The 15,745-nt window shown below is 40.0% G+C and overlaps 1 protein-coding gene across 1 annotated transcript in view; it reads right to left on the bottom strand.

The window, feature by feature from the left end:
* The window catches only part of OGFOD3 (2-oxoglutarate and iron dependent oxygenase domain containing 3), an 87,651-nt gene that overhangs the window by 12,227 nt on the left and 59,679 nt on the right, over nt 1–15,745 (bottom strand). The window contains exon 8 of the mRNA XM_065416145.1: nt 12,579–12,702. Coding sequence (XP_065272217.1) covers nt 12,579–12,702 — 124 coding nt within the window. The remainder of the gene's footprint in view (nt 1–12,578; nt 12,703–15,745) is intronic.

The raw sequence follows: 15,745 nt of genomic DNA, 5'->3' as shown, positions 1-15,745 counted from the left end.
TCCAGTACATACAGTAGCAGCTGCTATGTTAGAACAATCACTCAAACTGCATTGGGAGTGGAAACAACAGACAAATACTGGTACACGCTGCAAGCTTTTGCAAAACACCACATTTGTTTTCCCAGTTTTTACTGGGCTGACAACAGTTGCCCTTTGCTGGGGATGAAACTGAAAGAGAATTAGTTTTAATCTCTTTGGCCATATTCAGAGGAGGTAACCACCAGGTAAGTATCACATCTGCAAATACAAATCATGTTAGAATCATCTTCATTCCTATCTGGTTCATCCTCAGAAGATGAACCATTTTCAGTATTAACATTACTATCTTGACCTCAATTTGAGAGGCAGTGTAATCTAGTGGACTGAGAAAGGGGAACATTTGAATGCCAGTCCCAGCTATGCCACTGATCTGCTGTGTAACCTTGAACAAAGCACTTAATCTGTATATATTTCCCAATCTATAAAATGAGGATAATACTTATTGACACCTCCTAACAGGGCAGCTGAGAGGATTAATTCATAAATATTGGTACAGTACTTTGAAGATGTAAATCAGCAATATATATGTTTAGTATTATAACATCCTTCTCTTCCTCTTATTCGGACTGGAAAAATAAATAAAGCAACAAAGTTATAATATAAATAGTAGAAAATACAAAAACAAAAGGCTCTGGGAGCATAACAAATATATTATTGAAACAATAGAATGCTCCATCATGAAACGTAACTATGTGGACTGGGTAATGTCTTTAATATTAGCATGTGTAAGGGCAGCATGAATCCTTTAACTCAGTAGCTAAAGGTCATTACACCCTAAACTGCAGGCAATCACAAGCTTCTATAGTTTGCCTGTAAAAACCTATCTGAGCTAGCATTATCCTCTAGGTCTCCCACTGCATTTTGTAAACACTCTCCATTTTAACTGTAAGCACCAGGATGGACTGCAGACTTTGGGTTAGGCTGTCACAGCCTTTTCTGAACCACACAGGAAAGTAAAGGGAATAAATGCTCCCCCCTTGCCACGCTGCTTGGCTTTTTTCAGATTGTGACTAGCCATGAGGAATAACAGGGGCTACTCACTCAACACTCCACCCTGCAAGCAAATGGGTGGGAAAGGGGGTAGAGAGGAACAGGAGAGTGGTAGGAGCTCTGTTCTGTCCCCTCTACTCACTGGCCAGAGTAGCTGAGTGGGCACACAGGGGAGATTTAAGCTGCTCCACAGGAAGATGAAGTAACTTACTTCTCTTCCAAAGCAAGGGGAAGCAGGAACGGTTTCTTAAGGGTTCCAGACCAAATCAGGCATTTTCCCCCCGTGCACTGACAGGTTTGACTGTCTCATATTTACTGGCCTAAAGCTGTTACTCAGAAAAGGAAGACAAATTATGTCTCAGATGCTGAGTAATACTAAGAGAGAAGCCTGAGAAATGGAACAAAATTATTTGGTTATTATCCTTGTCATCGGTTTAAGATTAATTGCAAATTCATTCTCATATAAAATGTCACGAAACATTGTATCCTGAGGGAAACAATTGGATCAAAATATTTGCAGTAACACAAGGAGACTTTTATTAAATACGTACATATTACATGAAATAGGGATTGTTTTATGAGAGTACCTTGGAACTGCAGTATTCACAAGGGCCTTGACTGCGATGAATGGTGGAAGCCATACTTCTCAGGTCCATACTTTCAGGCTGTCTGCAAACTCAGGCAGGCTCTATTGCTGTACCAGACTATGCTCTCTTTATATTTTCAAGGTTGCTTTCGCAGTCATAAGGACTGGAAACTTATTTTTTTAAATGACTGCTGAGATTCTCTGGCAATGGATGAATTCCAGGGCTGCAGAACCATAGAACACGTGTGGTTCTATGTACAGGCAATATGGCACAGAGCCCAAGCTCTGTAGATGCAGTACTGGACCCTACAGATGTGCCAATCAGACTCCTTGCAACTGCTTTTCTGGAATTTCTTTGACACTTTGACTTGAAAGCAAGAGCTCCTGAGGTGTCTTCTCATAGCAATGTAGCATTCTACAACCAGCTGCAGAGTAGGTGGGGTGCACTCCCTATGGACTTCCCAGCTCTCATTTCTTATTTTATACTGCTAATCTGAATTCAGCTCAGGCATGGGCCAAGTTTAACAACTGTCTCTGGATGCTAGAACAGACTTGTAGGTGTTCTGCTAATTTGCAGGCTAAGGTGCAAGAGAAGAGGGAGCAAGGGCACTGGCAGAGAGCTGGGGGTAACCTCTATTCTTACTTACAGAAAAGACTTAGTGAAGTCAGTGGTGTTACACAGTCATCAGGCCAAAGCACAATTTGGTCCCTAGGGTGAAATGCTAGTTTATACAACGAATGAAAAGGAGTTTAATGATGAATATTTGTCTTTGGGTCAAATTATGTGGTGGCTTTTGTGACAATTTGGTACCATTGGCAGTGTGCCTAAGAAAGGCTCAGACTAGCAGGCATGCTACAGGACAAAACTGAGGTTCATTAGTTAAGTTTGCATGGAAGAGAAACTTGAGCAGCACTTTGCATTTAGCAATATCCCGGGCCACTGACTCTTCATTTTTATTAATATGAAAGCCACACAATTAAAACACACACTCGCCATATTCTAGAAATAGGAAACATGAATTCCTTTTGTAGAATCATAGGCTGGCTCTGCCTTTTGGAGCATAATATAATGGCAAACATGAAAAAAGAAATAGGACACAAACCAATAAACATCTGGCATCACTAGGTTAACTCTCATGGTACACTAAATCCTGATTAGCCTGACATAATACAACAAAGCAACAAGTTGCTTCACCAGTGTAAGGAAATGCTATGCTGCTCACCTATGCAAGTCTGATTTCTCACAGAAAGACTGATGCAAGAATAGGATCTGAATTTATCACAGTCACTTTGAGCTTGAGGTGTTTTGGAAAATGTTGCCTAATCTTGGTCTTGCGAACATCAGAGTTGCACACACTAAAAGGACTGACTACAGCTTAGTAACTGAAAAAACAGAACACAGAAAAGCAGGCAATTCATCCTGGCCAGATGCCCAATGTTAATGCCTCATCATCAGAGCAATTGTTGCAGGGACATCTCTTGCTCTCTTCCCCCTCAGAGATAGTTGAAAAATCTGTCACACGCTGGAGAAATTAATGCCTAGAGAAGACTACAATTACCATAGATACTGAATAATTATTAGTTAAAATTATTGTTCTGAATTCATTTTCTAGACCCAGAAATTACTAGATCTTTATTAGTAAAATCGGTGATTGACCTGCTGAACTCTTTCATAGCTGGCCTGTAATTCTCTAAATTATTATTACTTTCATGCATACGTTTTTACTTTAAATGTACAAGCACATGGATTTAAAACTTTTTTAAATTATAGTTTTTAAGTACAGAAGTAATTAAGCTGTCCATTTATCACTAAGCATACACATGTTTTTTTAGATTCAACAGACTCCCTCCCTGTCTGTCTTTTTCTACCACCGCAGTTGGCTGCTCAAAATATCAGCAGTTCGTACTTCACATTTTAATCCCCAAAGGAAGGCTGACAGTCTAATGGGTCACCTAGAAATGAAAACTGCCCTCTCAGTGTCTCAGCAAGACCTCTTCACTCTACTACCTCTCCCCTGATTCCTTCTTCCCATCCGCATCTTGGTGCCCCAACCCCAGGACTGTCCCCCCGCTGTCTCTGTCCCAATCTACCCCCGTTGCCATACTTCTTACCATACCCCTGCTGCTGTGTATCACCAAACCCTTATGCTGGCCACTTCCTCGCTCCCTCTTTTTGGAGATGCCTTGGGGGTGCCCTGAGTTTCTGTGGAAAGATGCACTTACAGCTGGCTCCTTGCAGCAATCTTTCATGTGCCTATCATTTGCTCCCCACACCAGGTTGCAGAATTTATAAAGAAAGGGGTGTTTGGGATCATGGTGAGCTGTGTGGTACAGACTATAGGTGTTGGAAATGGGACCTTGCCTATGTAATTTTTTTAAACTCCATCAATTGTTTCATCTTTATGGAAGAGATTTCTGGCTTCAATGCAGTGTTGAGTTCAAATGGATGAATTTCAAACTGTTTTTATTACTGGACAACAAACAGTAATATAGCAAATCAAAAATAAAGTTTTATTGAATTGGACATGCCATTGGAGACATGCAAAAAGTGATATGCAACTGTTGCATGCATACGAACAACAAAACAAACTAATTCAGTTCTCAGCATACTTAGTCCATTTTGCAAGAGAACACCAGAGTTTGCAATAAGAGCTGAGTTAATGCATTATGATGCCTTGCTTCTCAAATGCTAGCATACACATGATGCAGATTAACTCAACTTGAACCAATTCAAAATCCCTGTGTAGACAAACCGTAAGTCTTCGATGTGAACAGATAAAATGACTAAAAGGTCTTTAGTGGGAGCTCTTATTTTAATGAACCATCAGCTTGCATTCTGCACCTGATCACAGCAGTGTAAACTCTCCTGATGCTGAAAAGAAATGTGTTTACTAAGAATAATGCTCTGAAACAAGAACCTGATTAAAAAAGAATGAGGTTCATGATTAAACCTTAATTACTGACAGCAGAGGTGATGTCAGGAAGAGTGCAAGAGTGTCGAAGGTCAGAAAGCATTTTAAATACCGAAAGAATCTGCTCAGTTACTTTACTAAAGCTAGGGATGTATGTGTATTTGATGACATCCTTCCTCCTCAGGATAGAATTTCATCTAGGTGTCATCCCTCCAATCAAGCTGGTTTCATTTGAGAGAATCTGTGATACCTTAATTACCCCCCAGATGCTTTCCTCATTTCTGTTATATTTTCTTCTTCAGACAATGATGAAATGCTAGTCTCCAGGCAGTCACCATAGGGGTCATCATAGAAGTTTAACCTGACATCCATTATCAGCAGACACAACTGTACCTCCATTAATTAATATGTTTATCTCTAGGAAACTAATTTATATGCCTGATTGTAATGGATTATCATGAGATTTTTCAAAAATATTCATTTGGGGATCTTTTTAATTTGCCTTCTGACTTTTGAGCATTTAGGGTTCATGTTTTCAAGCTTTTCTTCACAGTCATGAAGGCTAGACACTTACTTTACAAAATAAAAGTTAAACTCTGATACACTCATGTCATCACATGACTCTAGGAGCTGCGAGTTCAAGAAAAAACATCAAATATTACAAGAAATCAGAATCACTGTCTATCCTGGTGTTCAATAGGAACATTATGATCTTCCTGAATTTTGTGTTTAATCACCATACCAGCTCCACTGAAGTTATTTTTGCATTTCCCTTATTTCCCTGCACGGAATCACAGAATGGAAATTGTTCCAACTTTGTCATGATGAAGAAGATCTCTCCCACCCCAAACCCATTCCTCAAAAGTTGCAAGTTTTTCCTTTGCCTGGACTCCACAATGGCAACATAAAGAGAGAACTGAAGTCTTGCTGATTGAATTAATGGCTCTGGCATTTTCTAGACATATAATACTATACGCCCCCTCAAAAAAACAATATGTGGTAGGATGCTATCCCTTTAAGAGCAGGGCATGCTGAGAACCCTCTGCAGAATATAAAATAAGCAAGTTACAAGGAGGAAGAAGTCTGGATCAGGCTATCATGGAGAAAAGACATTCAGGCAATGCAGTAAGGGCTTAGTAAAAGAACCCTGTTTAGAAGTATGGAATGCATCTGATTTTTTTTAAATTATTTTTCTCTCATTGCTAGTTAACTGGGATTTAGCCTTCTATCCCTTCAGTCTTTGCAATTTATCATTTTTAAAACACACAAACAAAAATCATTGCAGGCTTTTTAGATTTGGCCAACGTAGCTTGGACCTAATCTTAGTTGCTCTTGCTATTGCCCTTGGCTAATTAGTTTTCATACTTTAAAGTTCTCTTGGTTTTAATACCCAGACCCCTCGAATTAACAGAAGCAAAGTCATGAGGAGAGAGAGGGGCGAAAGTTCTGGCAACTCCGAGAAATAACAAGGACATCTTTATGCCAATAATTAGCACTGCCTGTCTGTGCTCTTAGTTTTCATTTGGTTCTGGATCTTCAAGGTCCCTGCCTCTGATACACTGATTTTTTTCCCCTTAATGTTTGAAGAAAATAAAGCTTTTCTTTTAAACTTGTAAAGTATATAACATATATAGAACTTGAACTTAGAAGGAACTTGAATTCACCACATCTATTCCAGTTACTTTTATATTAATCAAAGTTTGATATCTCCCAGAAGTATCCCAGACTAATGAAGTGGCCCAGTTATATTCCACCATTCTATGCCCATAGTATTTGACACAGAAGCAAATCTTAAAGAGAACTGTGCAGCATAATGTAAGCTCTTCTCTTACTGTTGCGAAGAAAACCTTCCAAATGTGAATTGAGAATAAATCAAAGTAAGTGCAAATTGTCCCAAACTTTTTTAGTGGGCAGTTAACTCTGAAAACTAATGACACTTCCAATGCCAACACTTAAATATTTCACTGATGACCATTTTAGCAAATACATCCAGCTAATGTGATTATCCACAGGGGCAGGTAGGAGGGCAGGATATAGTGGAGCAGGAGTTCAAGCGCCCACAAGAAATCTATAGCTTCTCCTTTGACATGTCTATACTGCAGTTGTGTGCTGTCAGCACACTGAAAACTGTAGCAGTGTAAACTACATTGAATTTAATATCAGCCCCCCCACCACAAGGAATTCTGTATTGTCTTAATTATTCATTTTTAATGTCTCTAAATCTACTCTGGCATTTCCAGTCTCCTGCAACAGAGAGCCACAGAAGCCAGGTGGGCTTGTCACAGTGTTCATGGAGCCTCAACTACAGAGGAATACTGCTTTGGAGAATCAGATTTTAATTGCTGCTGCATTTATGTCCTCCTCTTGAGTAAAACTATCCTCATCTCAAGTCTATGATAGTTTAGATTAATTGTTATCACAACAGAGGTACAGTTTCAACTTTGGGAAAAGGATGATCAAAGTCTTCTTGTTTCATATCTTTCAACATAGGAATTTCTTTCAAGAACTATGAAGCTTCTACTGATATTCTTGTTGGAATTCTGCATCTCGCTCCAATCTTGGCTACCTTACTTTAAGAAAAAGATTACCAGTATATACAAACCCCACTAACTTTTGCTGGCATCCAAAATAACTCAAGTATTTAATAGTTGTAGCTGTAATTGGTACTAACAACAGGCAAAAAAGAATGCATCTGGGATATGCTGATTTTATAGCGTTCTGATCATTACTGCTTGAATCGGGGTTCTGCTTTTTCTTTCCCATGAAAGAGTAATCTACTGAGAAATGCAAAGATGTATTGGAACTGATTTTATTTATTATTATTAAAATTATTTTAATTTGGTGAAAAACATTTATTTTTAAAGCGCATTATGAATAATATAATCCAGACAGAACCCTAAGAGTTTCCAGTCACAACTGCAGTCAACCCTGTTGGTGCTAGTCAGTATCTTCTTTTAAACGTAACTAGCCACTGATGAGAATTTTGACTTATAAACAAATCCCAGAAAGCAAAAGCTGGCAGCTTCCAGCAAGAGTAGAAAAGGAAGCCAGACAGACTGAATCTACATAGGCCAGTCAGTGCACAACAGGTGGGGGTGCTTTAGAATTCACACCCCTGTAGTGCACATTGCTGCCTGGAACACCCAGGTCCTATGCAACAAAAACTCTTTAATGAAAGCAGAACTGGCTGAACTGCTGTGAAATGGGAACTGCATTCAGAAAGACTAAAGTTGACTGGGCTGGTGTTGGAGGGGGAGAAGATGGAGCAAACACACAGAATATTTGAGAAAAACTCCAAGATGTTGATTTTGGAGATAAGAAGGATGAAAAGCATATCATTTGGGAGCAATAGTCATTACCTTTCAACTGTTCTAATGCTCTTCATTTCAGCCCCAAATGCAATGTCATTCTATTGGGAAGTTCTCTCACTGGTAAGGTACTTACAGCAGGGTTTCAAACTAAACCGAAAGTCGTGAGTGCACGCACACATTATTTTGATTGCATCCAAGCTAGCTAGGAAAAATGGGTTCCTTCCATACAGCAGAGTCTGCTGGCAATTTGCCAAAAGTCTGTACCATGTGAATTGGTGAAATAATATAATGACTTGTTTTGCATATATAATACATTCAGCTCAAGGGCCTCTATATTAAGAAGGGATTTTAATTCCTTTAATTAGGTGATCAGCTATATAAAATATGAGTATGGGGCATAAAGGTAATATTAAATAACACGAGAGATGTTTTTTAAGAGTTAAACTAGTCAGCATTGTAGTGATGCTAATATCTTTAAGATGGTCCATATTGCTCTCTCTCTCTCCCATCCATCCTATTTAATTTGTGAGAAAAGGAAACTTTTATATATTTACATATACTTATATACAAGCGACATTTTGGGAGATGATAGAAAGTGGTTTAAAAATTAGTCTCCAACTGTAGTTTGCCATGTCACTGAGAAACTAGTGCATTCACTCACCCAGGAATTATACTCCACTTTCAGTCCTATGAAAAACATTCAAGAGGCAATGGTGAAGTGTGTCCTTGCAGCATTTCTACCCAACAGAAATCCTACAATGGTTTATTGTTAATTTACTATGTCCCTTCAAATGAGTAGTTTTTTGTTCTATTTCATCAATTTTGTACTGTAATCTTTGACACTCAGACAAATTATTGTCTGAGAAGAAACTTAAGCACTTATTTCAGCACATGGTATCGGTTTTCCTGCGCTGCATACTAAAACTGCAACAATAAGAAAGATAAATGTTTTCTACACTCAGAATGATATTCAAGCTATGACACAGCTAAGTTAGTTGGCAAGGAGTCAGGGACCACTGGAAAACAGTTTCTGAGAAAAATGAGAATTAAGCAAAACTTATTGACAGAAATTTCATATAACAGTTGTTTAGGGAGAAAAAACAGCAGGGGTCAGAGAACAAGTGTGAAGAGCAGAGAAGCATTCTGAAAGTGAAAACACAGCTTGTTTTCATGACAGAAAAGTCCTCTAGAGTTATTTCTTCTTGGTTAATCAAAAGGACCCTCTCATGCAAGTTACATTTTACCAACATTATTAATTACAGTAGTGCCTAAGAGCCAACTCCATTGTGCTTGGCACTGTACAAACACTGATAGCTGGTCCCTGTCCCAAAGAGTTTACAATCTAAATATACAAGACAGACACAGGGTGGGGGAAGGGCATACAGGGGTGAACAATGTGATGTGGCAGCAAACATCATGTTACTTGCACAAGTTGGGGGGAGGTAGCTAGAAGGGGATAAGCTACATGGAAAGAAAAGGGAAGGGAGAGGGGACAATGAAAGAGGAAGGGGGTGAGGGGGACAGGGCAGAGACAAGCAGATAAGAAAGACAGGTGTGGAGTGAGTGAAGCTAAAGTGAAGAGACTTCTAAGGAAAGGGGAGGGTTGGAGCAAACAGCCAATCAACACAGGGCAGAGAAAGTCCAGTCAAAATGGTAGAAAGTTCTCTGAATGTCCAGAGGACCAAAGGTCTCTGCTTTGGCTGCTTCTGATCCTACAGTCTGGAGCCTCTGGATGGCTCCTCTCTGCAGATTTACCTAAGGCCACACAATGGGGAGGGGTTGGAGAAAAGAGAGAGAGAAAGGCACTACCTGGGTCCTAGACCTGCCAGAGTTTGGGAGGGAGGTCTTCCCTGCACAGTTCTGGGTCCTCGGAGGAATCTTAACCCTCCACAGCAAGACAGCATTTTACATTATGCTTTTACATTGTGCTTCACCTCAAATTTCCCAACCCCTTCTCCTTTTCACTCAGGATTCTCCAAATCACTTATTGGTAATGATAATTTATGTAGCACCATAAATGTTAATATTGCTGTACTTAACACAGAAAAGACAGACCCTATGACAAATGACTTTACAATCCAACACAATCTAGCTAATCTACCTAATGCCCAACAACCAACTTCCAGCTGTAGTGATAATGCTGACTACTCTTTGGGGTGTCTCTGGAAATTATAATATTATTTTCAACAGTCCCTCTTCCAGTTTCACTGCCTTTCTATTGGATTTCTTTCTCAGGAGAGAAGTGAAGTAAGCATCAGACTCACCTGAATCAGAAAAGGCCATGCACTTAGGCTGTATGCTGTGAGCTCAGAATATTCTTTAGAGCTTTTCTTTTCTGTACCTACTAACCAGACGTCTGGCGTCACCCCACTGAATGCCCACTTATCTGCAAATTAGGCATCATGGCCTAAATTCTCAAGTAGTTAGTGATGATTTTGGGTGCCTGTATTTTCAGATGCCCCATTTGAGACACTTCCAAGGACCTGATTTTCAGATGGTGGACGCTCAGCACTTTCTGAAATTCAAGCTCCTTTAAAGTGCCTCAAGTTAGGCACCCTACAATTGAAGTGTCCACAATCACCAGTTACTTTTGAAAATTATTCATTTGCCAAAATGCTTAATTTGCCAACGATCGGGAGTTAATTGGAGTGACACCAAAGAGGCCCATATCTCCCCACAAAACAAAATTAAGTGGAACTCAAGACACGGTAATGGCCTAATTGCTGTTATCACTATTCTTGGTTATTTGTATTGAGGTAACACCTAGAAGCCCCACGCATATACCAAGGCCCTGCTGTGCTAGGCGCTGTATGAATGCAGAACAAAAAGACAGTCCTCGCCCCAAAGAACTTACAGTTTATGTGATATATTCATTTCTTTTATGTGCCAGTTTTAAAAACATTCGAAGAACGCTTTCCAGGTGTCAAAGACATCCTTTGAGTTGTTGCAAATCTGAATAGAATAGCATTAGATTACAGGGAAAAAACCTCCTCCACTCCCATAAGAGACCTGCATATTCTTTATATAGCTCACAGACCATTTTTTCCCTGCTTTATTCAGTTTGTACTAATGTGTTCATTCAGTGCCTAGGCCACATACATTCAATATCAAAACTATTATGAGAAATGTGCAAAAAACTGGTCCTCCTAATAAAAAAAGACTCTTTCCACTACCCCCACATCCTTCTGCTCCTCCGATCTCTCCAGTAAAAGCCTGGGAGAACAAATGGGTCTTAGAGTGTGACCTGGAAGTTAAAAGACTTGAGGTGAACAGAAGTGGCTTCCAAGTTGAGGACCTCTTGCAATTAAATCAAGGGAATGTTAGCTAGAGCACCTCAGCTGATCTCAACACCTCCTGTATTTGGTTAGGAGAGAGCTGCTCTCCACACTAACCAGAATCCAACACATATAAAGCTTTATTTGTTAAAACTGACACTTTTGAATTACACCCAGAAATGAACTGACAGCCAGGGTCCCTGGAGCAAATAATTCTCAAAATACGGGTGGCAGCATTTTGCACCGGCTGACATTTGCAAGTTTAGCCTATCTTCACTCCACCCTCAAGACACAACATGGCAACTCTCCTTATCCTTGTGGCCAAAGCCAGGATACAGATACCCTCAGAGCCCAGGCAAGCCCCTGTTTAACTGGACAGAGATCAGCAAGGGTTGATCATTCATACAGCACCCTCTTCCCAGGAACAGTTGCCTCCATAGCAGTTCCAGCCCCAGCTAGCTTAGGGAGTGGAAGACTGGAAATCAACCTTAGGGAAAAGTACTGCTTAGCCATAAAGGAGAAGGCTTTAGAAAGTCAATCTTGTGAATCCTATTTAAGGAAGGCTGAGACTTTTCAGGCAGTTATTCTGGCCTGGCCAGTCCAGATTAACTCAAACCTTGGCCATTTCTAGTCTATTTCACCATTTCTTCCTAAGTAACTAAACTTTTGCCACAAACAGGATGAATTTTACTGCCTTCATTCCATTAATCATTATTGTGGCCTATCCACCGTCCCAGGTCACGTTACTGACTACCCACTTGAAACACATTAGGCTAAATTCTATCCTCAGTCATACTGTGGAATCCCAACTGGGGTAGCACTGGTTTAACTGAGAACAGGAATTGGTCTATGGAGAGTTACACCTCTACCCCGATATAACGCGACCCGATATAACATGAATTCAGATAGAACGCGGTAAAGCAGTGCTCTGGGGGGGTGGGGCTGCGCACTTCACAGGGCCGGCTCCAGGCACCAGCCGACCAAGCACATGCTTGGGGCGGCACCTTGTAAGGGGAGGCCAATCTTGGGGTGGCGGGGCGGCACTCGGGTTTTTTTGTTTGTTTGTTTTGTTTCAGCGGGGCGGCGCTCGGGGTGGGGGTTTTTTGGTTTGGCGGGGTGGCACTCGGGAGTTTTTGTTGTTGTTTTGGTTCAGCGGGGCGGCGCTCGGGGGGGTTGTTTTGGTTCGGCAGGGCGGCTCTGGGTTGTTTTTTTTGTTTGTTTTTGGTTCAGCGGGGCGGCGCTGGGGGGGGGGAGGGGGTTTGTTACGGCAGGGCGTTTTTTATTTATTTATTTATTTATGCTTGGGGCAGCAAAAAAGTTAGAGCCGGCCCTGGCACTCCGGTGGATCAAAGCAAGTTCGATATAACGCGGTTTCACCTATAACGCAGTAAGATTTTTTGGCTCCCGGGGACAGCGTTATATCGAGGTAGAGGTGTATGTAGTGAAGGTAAACTGAGAACCCTACCTGCTCGGGGTTCTACAGTCCTGTTAGCACCGACATCCATGAACACAAATCGTCCGCCACCAAAATCTTCAGTGTAGTCAGACAGATAAAGCAGCGATGTATAGTCAAAGGATCCGTAGGTTACCTAGAAACAAAGAGAGCACATTAAATTACCTGACTCCAGTCTGGCCTCTCCAAAACGCAAACTCCAGATCCAATAGGTCTGAGGGACTTTTCCAGTTTTTCACATCTTATTTTAGACATTAACTAAAAAGCTCTCTAACGCTGGGAACAAACTGTTCATTTCCTAGTAGCTTTAGAAAGACTATCGACCTCTGTCAGCCTAACCCCTCTAGCTATTTTTTCTCCTAGGAAAAAGGATACCAGCTCCTGACCTGACATTTTGGCCTGATGTTAAAAAAGTATAGGAACACAGAGATAGATATTGTATCAAGGTGAAAACTCTGCAGGGCTGGAGATGAAAAGGATTCTCGCAATCTCTGACGGATTAGTTTCCCCTCTTATCTAATCACAGATAAGAGGGCTATTTGGGCAACTCACCTTTCACTCTCTCACCCTTCCTCCCTTTCATCTGCTAGCATACAAGGACTCAGATGTGCTGATGATTCAGATCTTCCAGGTAGACTTACATCTGTTAGAGGAACAGATCCTCTTTTTTACTTTGTTTTGTTAAAAAAGTTCACAGATGGCTTTGGAAATAAAATGTTTTTCTACAAAGCACTGAGGACCACATGTTTTAAGTTCATCACACGCTGTGCCTTTTAAATGTCATAATGCCCTTCAGACTGTCTTTGTCCTTAACAATTTCTTTTTGTTTTACATTACTAATTTTGCTTGATACCTGGGTTCAAGAGAACAAATAAGAACTATTCAGATCAATAAATGCCTTGCAAACCCATAAACTGTCTTGACATTTCCAGTTCAAATTATTTTTTTTTAAAGTATAGGTGCACCAGTGTCAGATAAAGCCAAAATTTTGACTGAGTAGCAGTTGCATACATGAGCAATGACTATAAGAGAGAGAATAAAATGATATTTGGAGAAAATTAAGACACCAGATGGAGGATGAGGCTCTTCTTTACATTTATTTCATTTAGCTATTTTGAGCCTAAGGATTTAAAAGAAAAGTTACATCAGAAAAAACAAGCTATATTAAAATCTAAATCTGGAGTAAGGGAATTTCAGCCTTTCCCTTTATCCTCTTTGTCTAAACCACATTACAAATGCAAGGCAATGTGGAAGGGCATTAAAGAAAGTGATGTTATTAATGACATTTTAGTCCCAATACCCTGAAGGTTCATCAACTTTTTCAGGCTAGTAATAAATCCCCACTCCATAATTCTGTCTTCCTTGCAGCCAATACTGCAGAGACACCTTCAGCTAAAAGGACATGTTGGCTTGCACTGGAGATAAGACCACAGGTTGCTTCAGGAATGGGAAGGCTGCCTCTCTCATTTCACACTCGTTCAGTGCGACTTACTGAGAGAGAGACTTAAGAGAGAGATCTCTTACGTGCTTGCAAGTCTGAGGCTTTAGGGGCTTTTATTATGGTATACAATCAACAGTGCAGTGCTCCTCTCTCCCTCAGTGATGTCCTCCATTCTCTCTCAACCTACCCCATCAACTCTGACCCTATGACCTACAAAAAAATGGCCATGTGGCTACCTATACTTTTTCAGACACTGAAAAGGGGACATTCCTCTGACTGCAAACAAAGTTAGTATATACAGTTCCTCCTCCTAATTTATAAACTTGAAAAAGAAATTGTAAAACCTTATTTGTCTATGTTTTCAGCAAGGCTCTGGCCAGTCCTCTGCAAAACCAATTTTTCAGCAATAGTGCATTTGCACCAGTGATACTAACCAGTGAAGAGCTGGTGCTGGGTTTTTTTGTTTTTTGTTTAGTCAGCATGTCCATCTAACCTTTAGCAGCAAATAGCTTTTTCTATTGCTGTTCTTCACGATTGCTAGCACTCAAAGGTAGATCAGTATTAAGAAGTGGTGACACTTTATAAGTGGTCACTGAATGACACTAAATTATAACAGCCTCTCTGGAATAACACAACATCCTATGAATATCAAATGCATTTATTATCCCACTAACATTAAATATCAAAAGGCTTAATAAATTACATGGGAAATAAACCTCTATTATAATTGAAACCAACTAATAAAAATCATACTGACAACTACAGACAGATCAATTTTCAAAAGTTCTTTATGAATAATTTAACTTAAAACATATGGATGTGGCAAAGCAAAGATCATTTAGACATTTCTGCTAGTTAGTTTGCACAGTCATACAGCATGAGCCAACAGAAACTCTCTAAAGTGCACTATGCTAATCTGTACACCCTTTATAATTTGCATACCAAAATGACAGCTTTAATAGCAGATGCTAATTTAGGCCTCATGTTACTAAAACTGCTTTATTTTTTCAATGACAATATGATTAGCACATTATGAAATGTTATATGTTAAACTAAATTACAACTGTCAAAATTAAGTTATTTTGTAATGGATCCTCGATTTTTTTTTTTTAAGTTTTGTTTATTTGCTTACTCACCAATTTGATCATTTAAGTAATTTGAAATAGGTTTCCCTGTTATCGTTAGCAAGGATATACTTTTTATTCGTGTTGTGCTTCAAGATACAGAGACTAATGTGAATAGGACTGAATTTGTACTCTATCCATTTTCCAATCACACGGTCCATGGCATATGAGGAAACTGATAGATCAGTAAACTGGTTCTGAGCCCAAAATAAGAACCCCATTCAAATGCAAACCAGCTATGATGCAGAAAAACTGCCTTCTTACAGAGATGAACAACTGTGGCCCCTATTGGCATTCAGATCTGTTCAGGGAGTACCTGGAGCACATTCAGAGCCCCACTGCACTCTCTGGAACACTCTGTACAAAACCCTAGGAGATAAAGTGCTTTCCCAGACAGCAGGTGGAGATGTGGGGCATTTTTGTTTAAAGTTCAGCACATTGCATTATCAGTAGCAGAGAGGGAAAGAAAGGTGGGGTACTGATTATGTTTCACAATCAATTCTTGAATGGCTTGGCAGGTGGATAAGAATTATATTCAGGGACATTCTGACACTTTAAAAAAAGTCTAACAAATCTATGGTTTTAAACACTCTCCTCCCCCAACTATTCACCAA

The sequence above is a fragment of the Emys orbicularis genome, chromosome 13 (assembly GCF_028017835.1).
Source record: "Emys orbicularis isolate rEmyOrb1 chromosome 13, rEmyOrb1.hap1, whole genome shotgun sequence".
NCBI classification, from domain to species: Eukaryota; Metazoa; Chordata; order Testudines; family Emydidae; genus Emys; species Emys orbicularis.
Note: the sequence above shows the minus strand (reverse complement) of the source record. Positions and strands in the feature narration are given on the sequence as shown.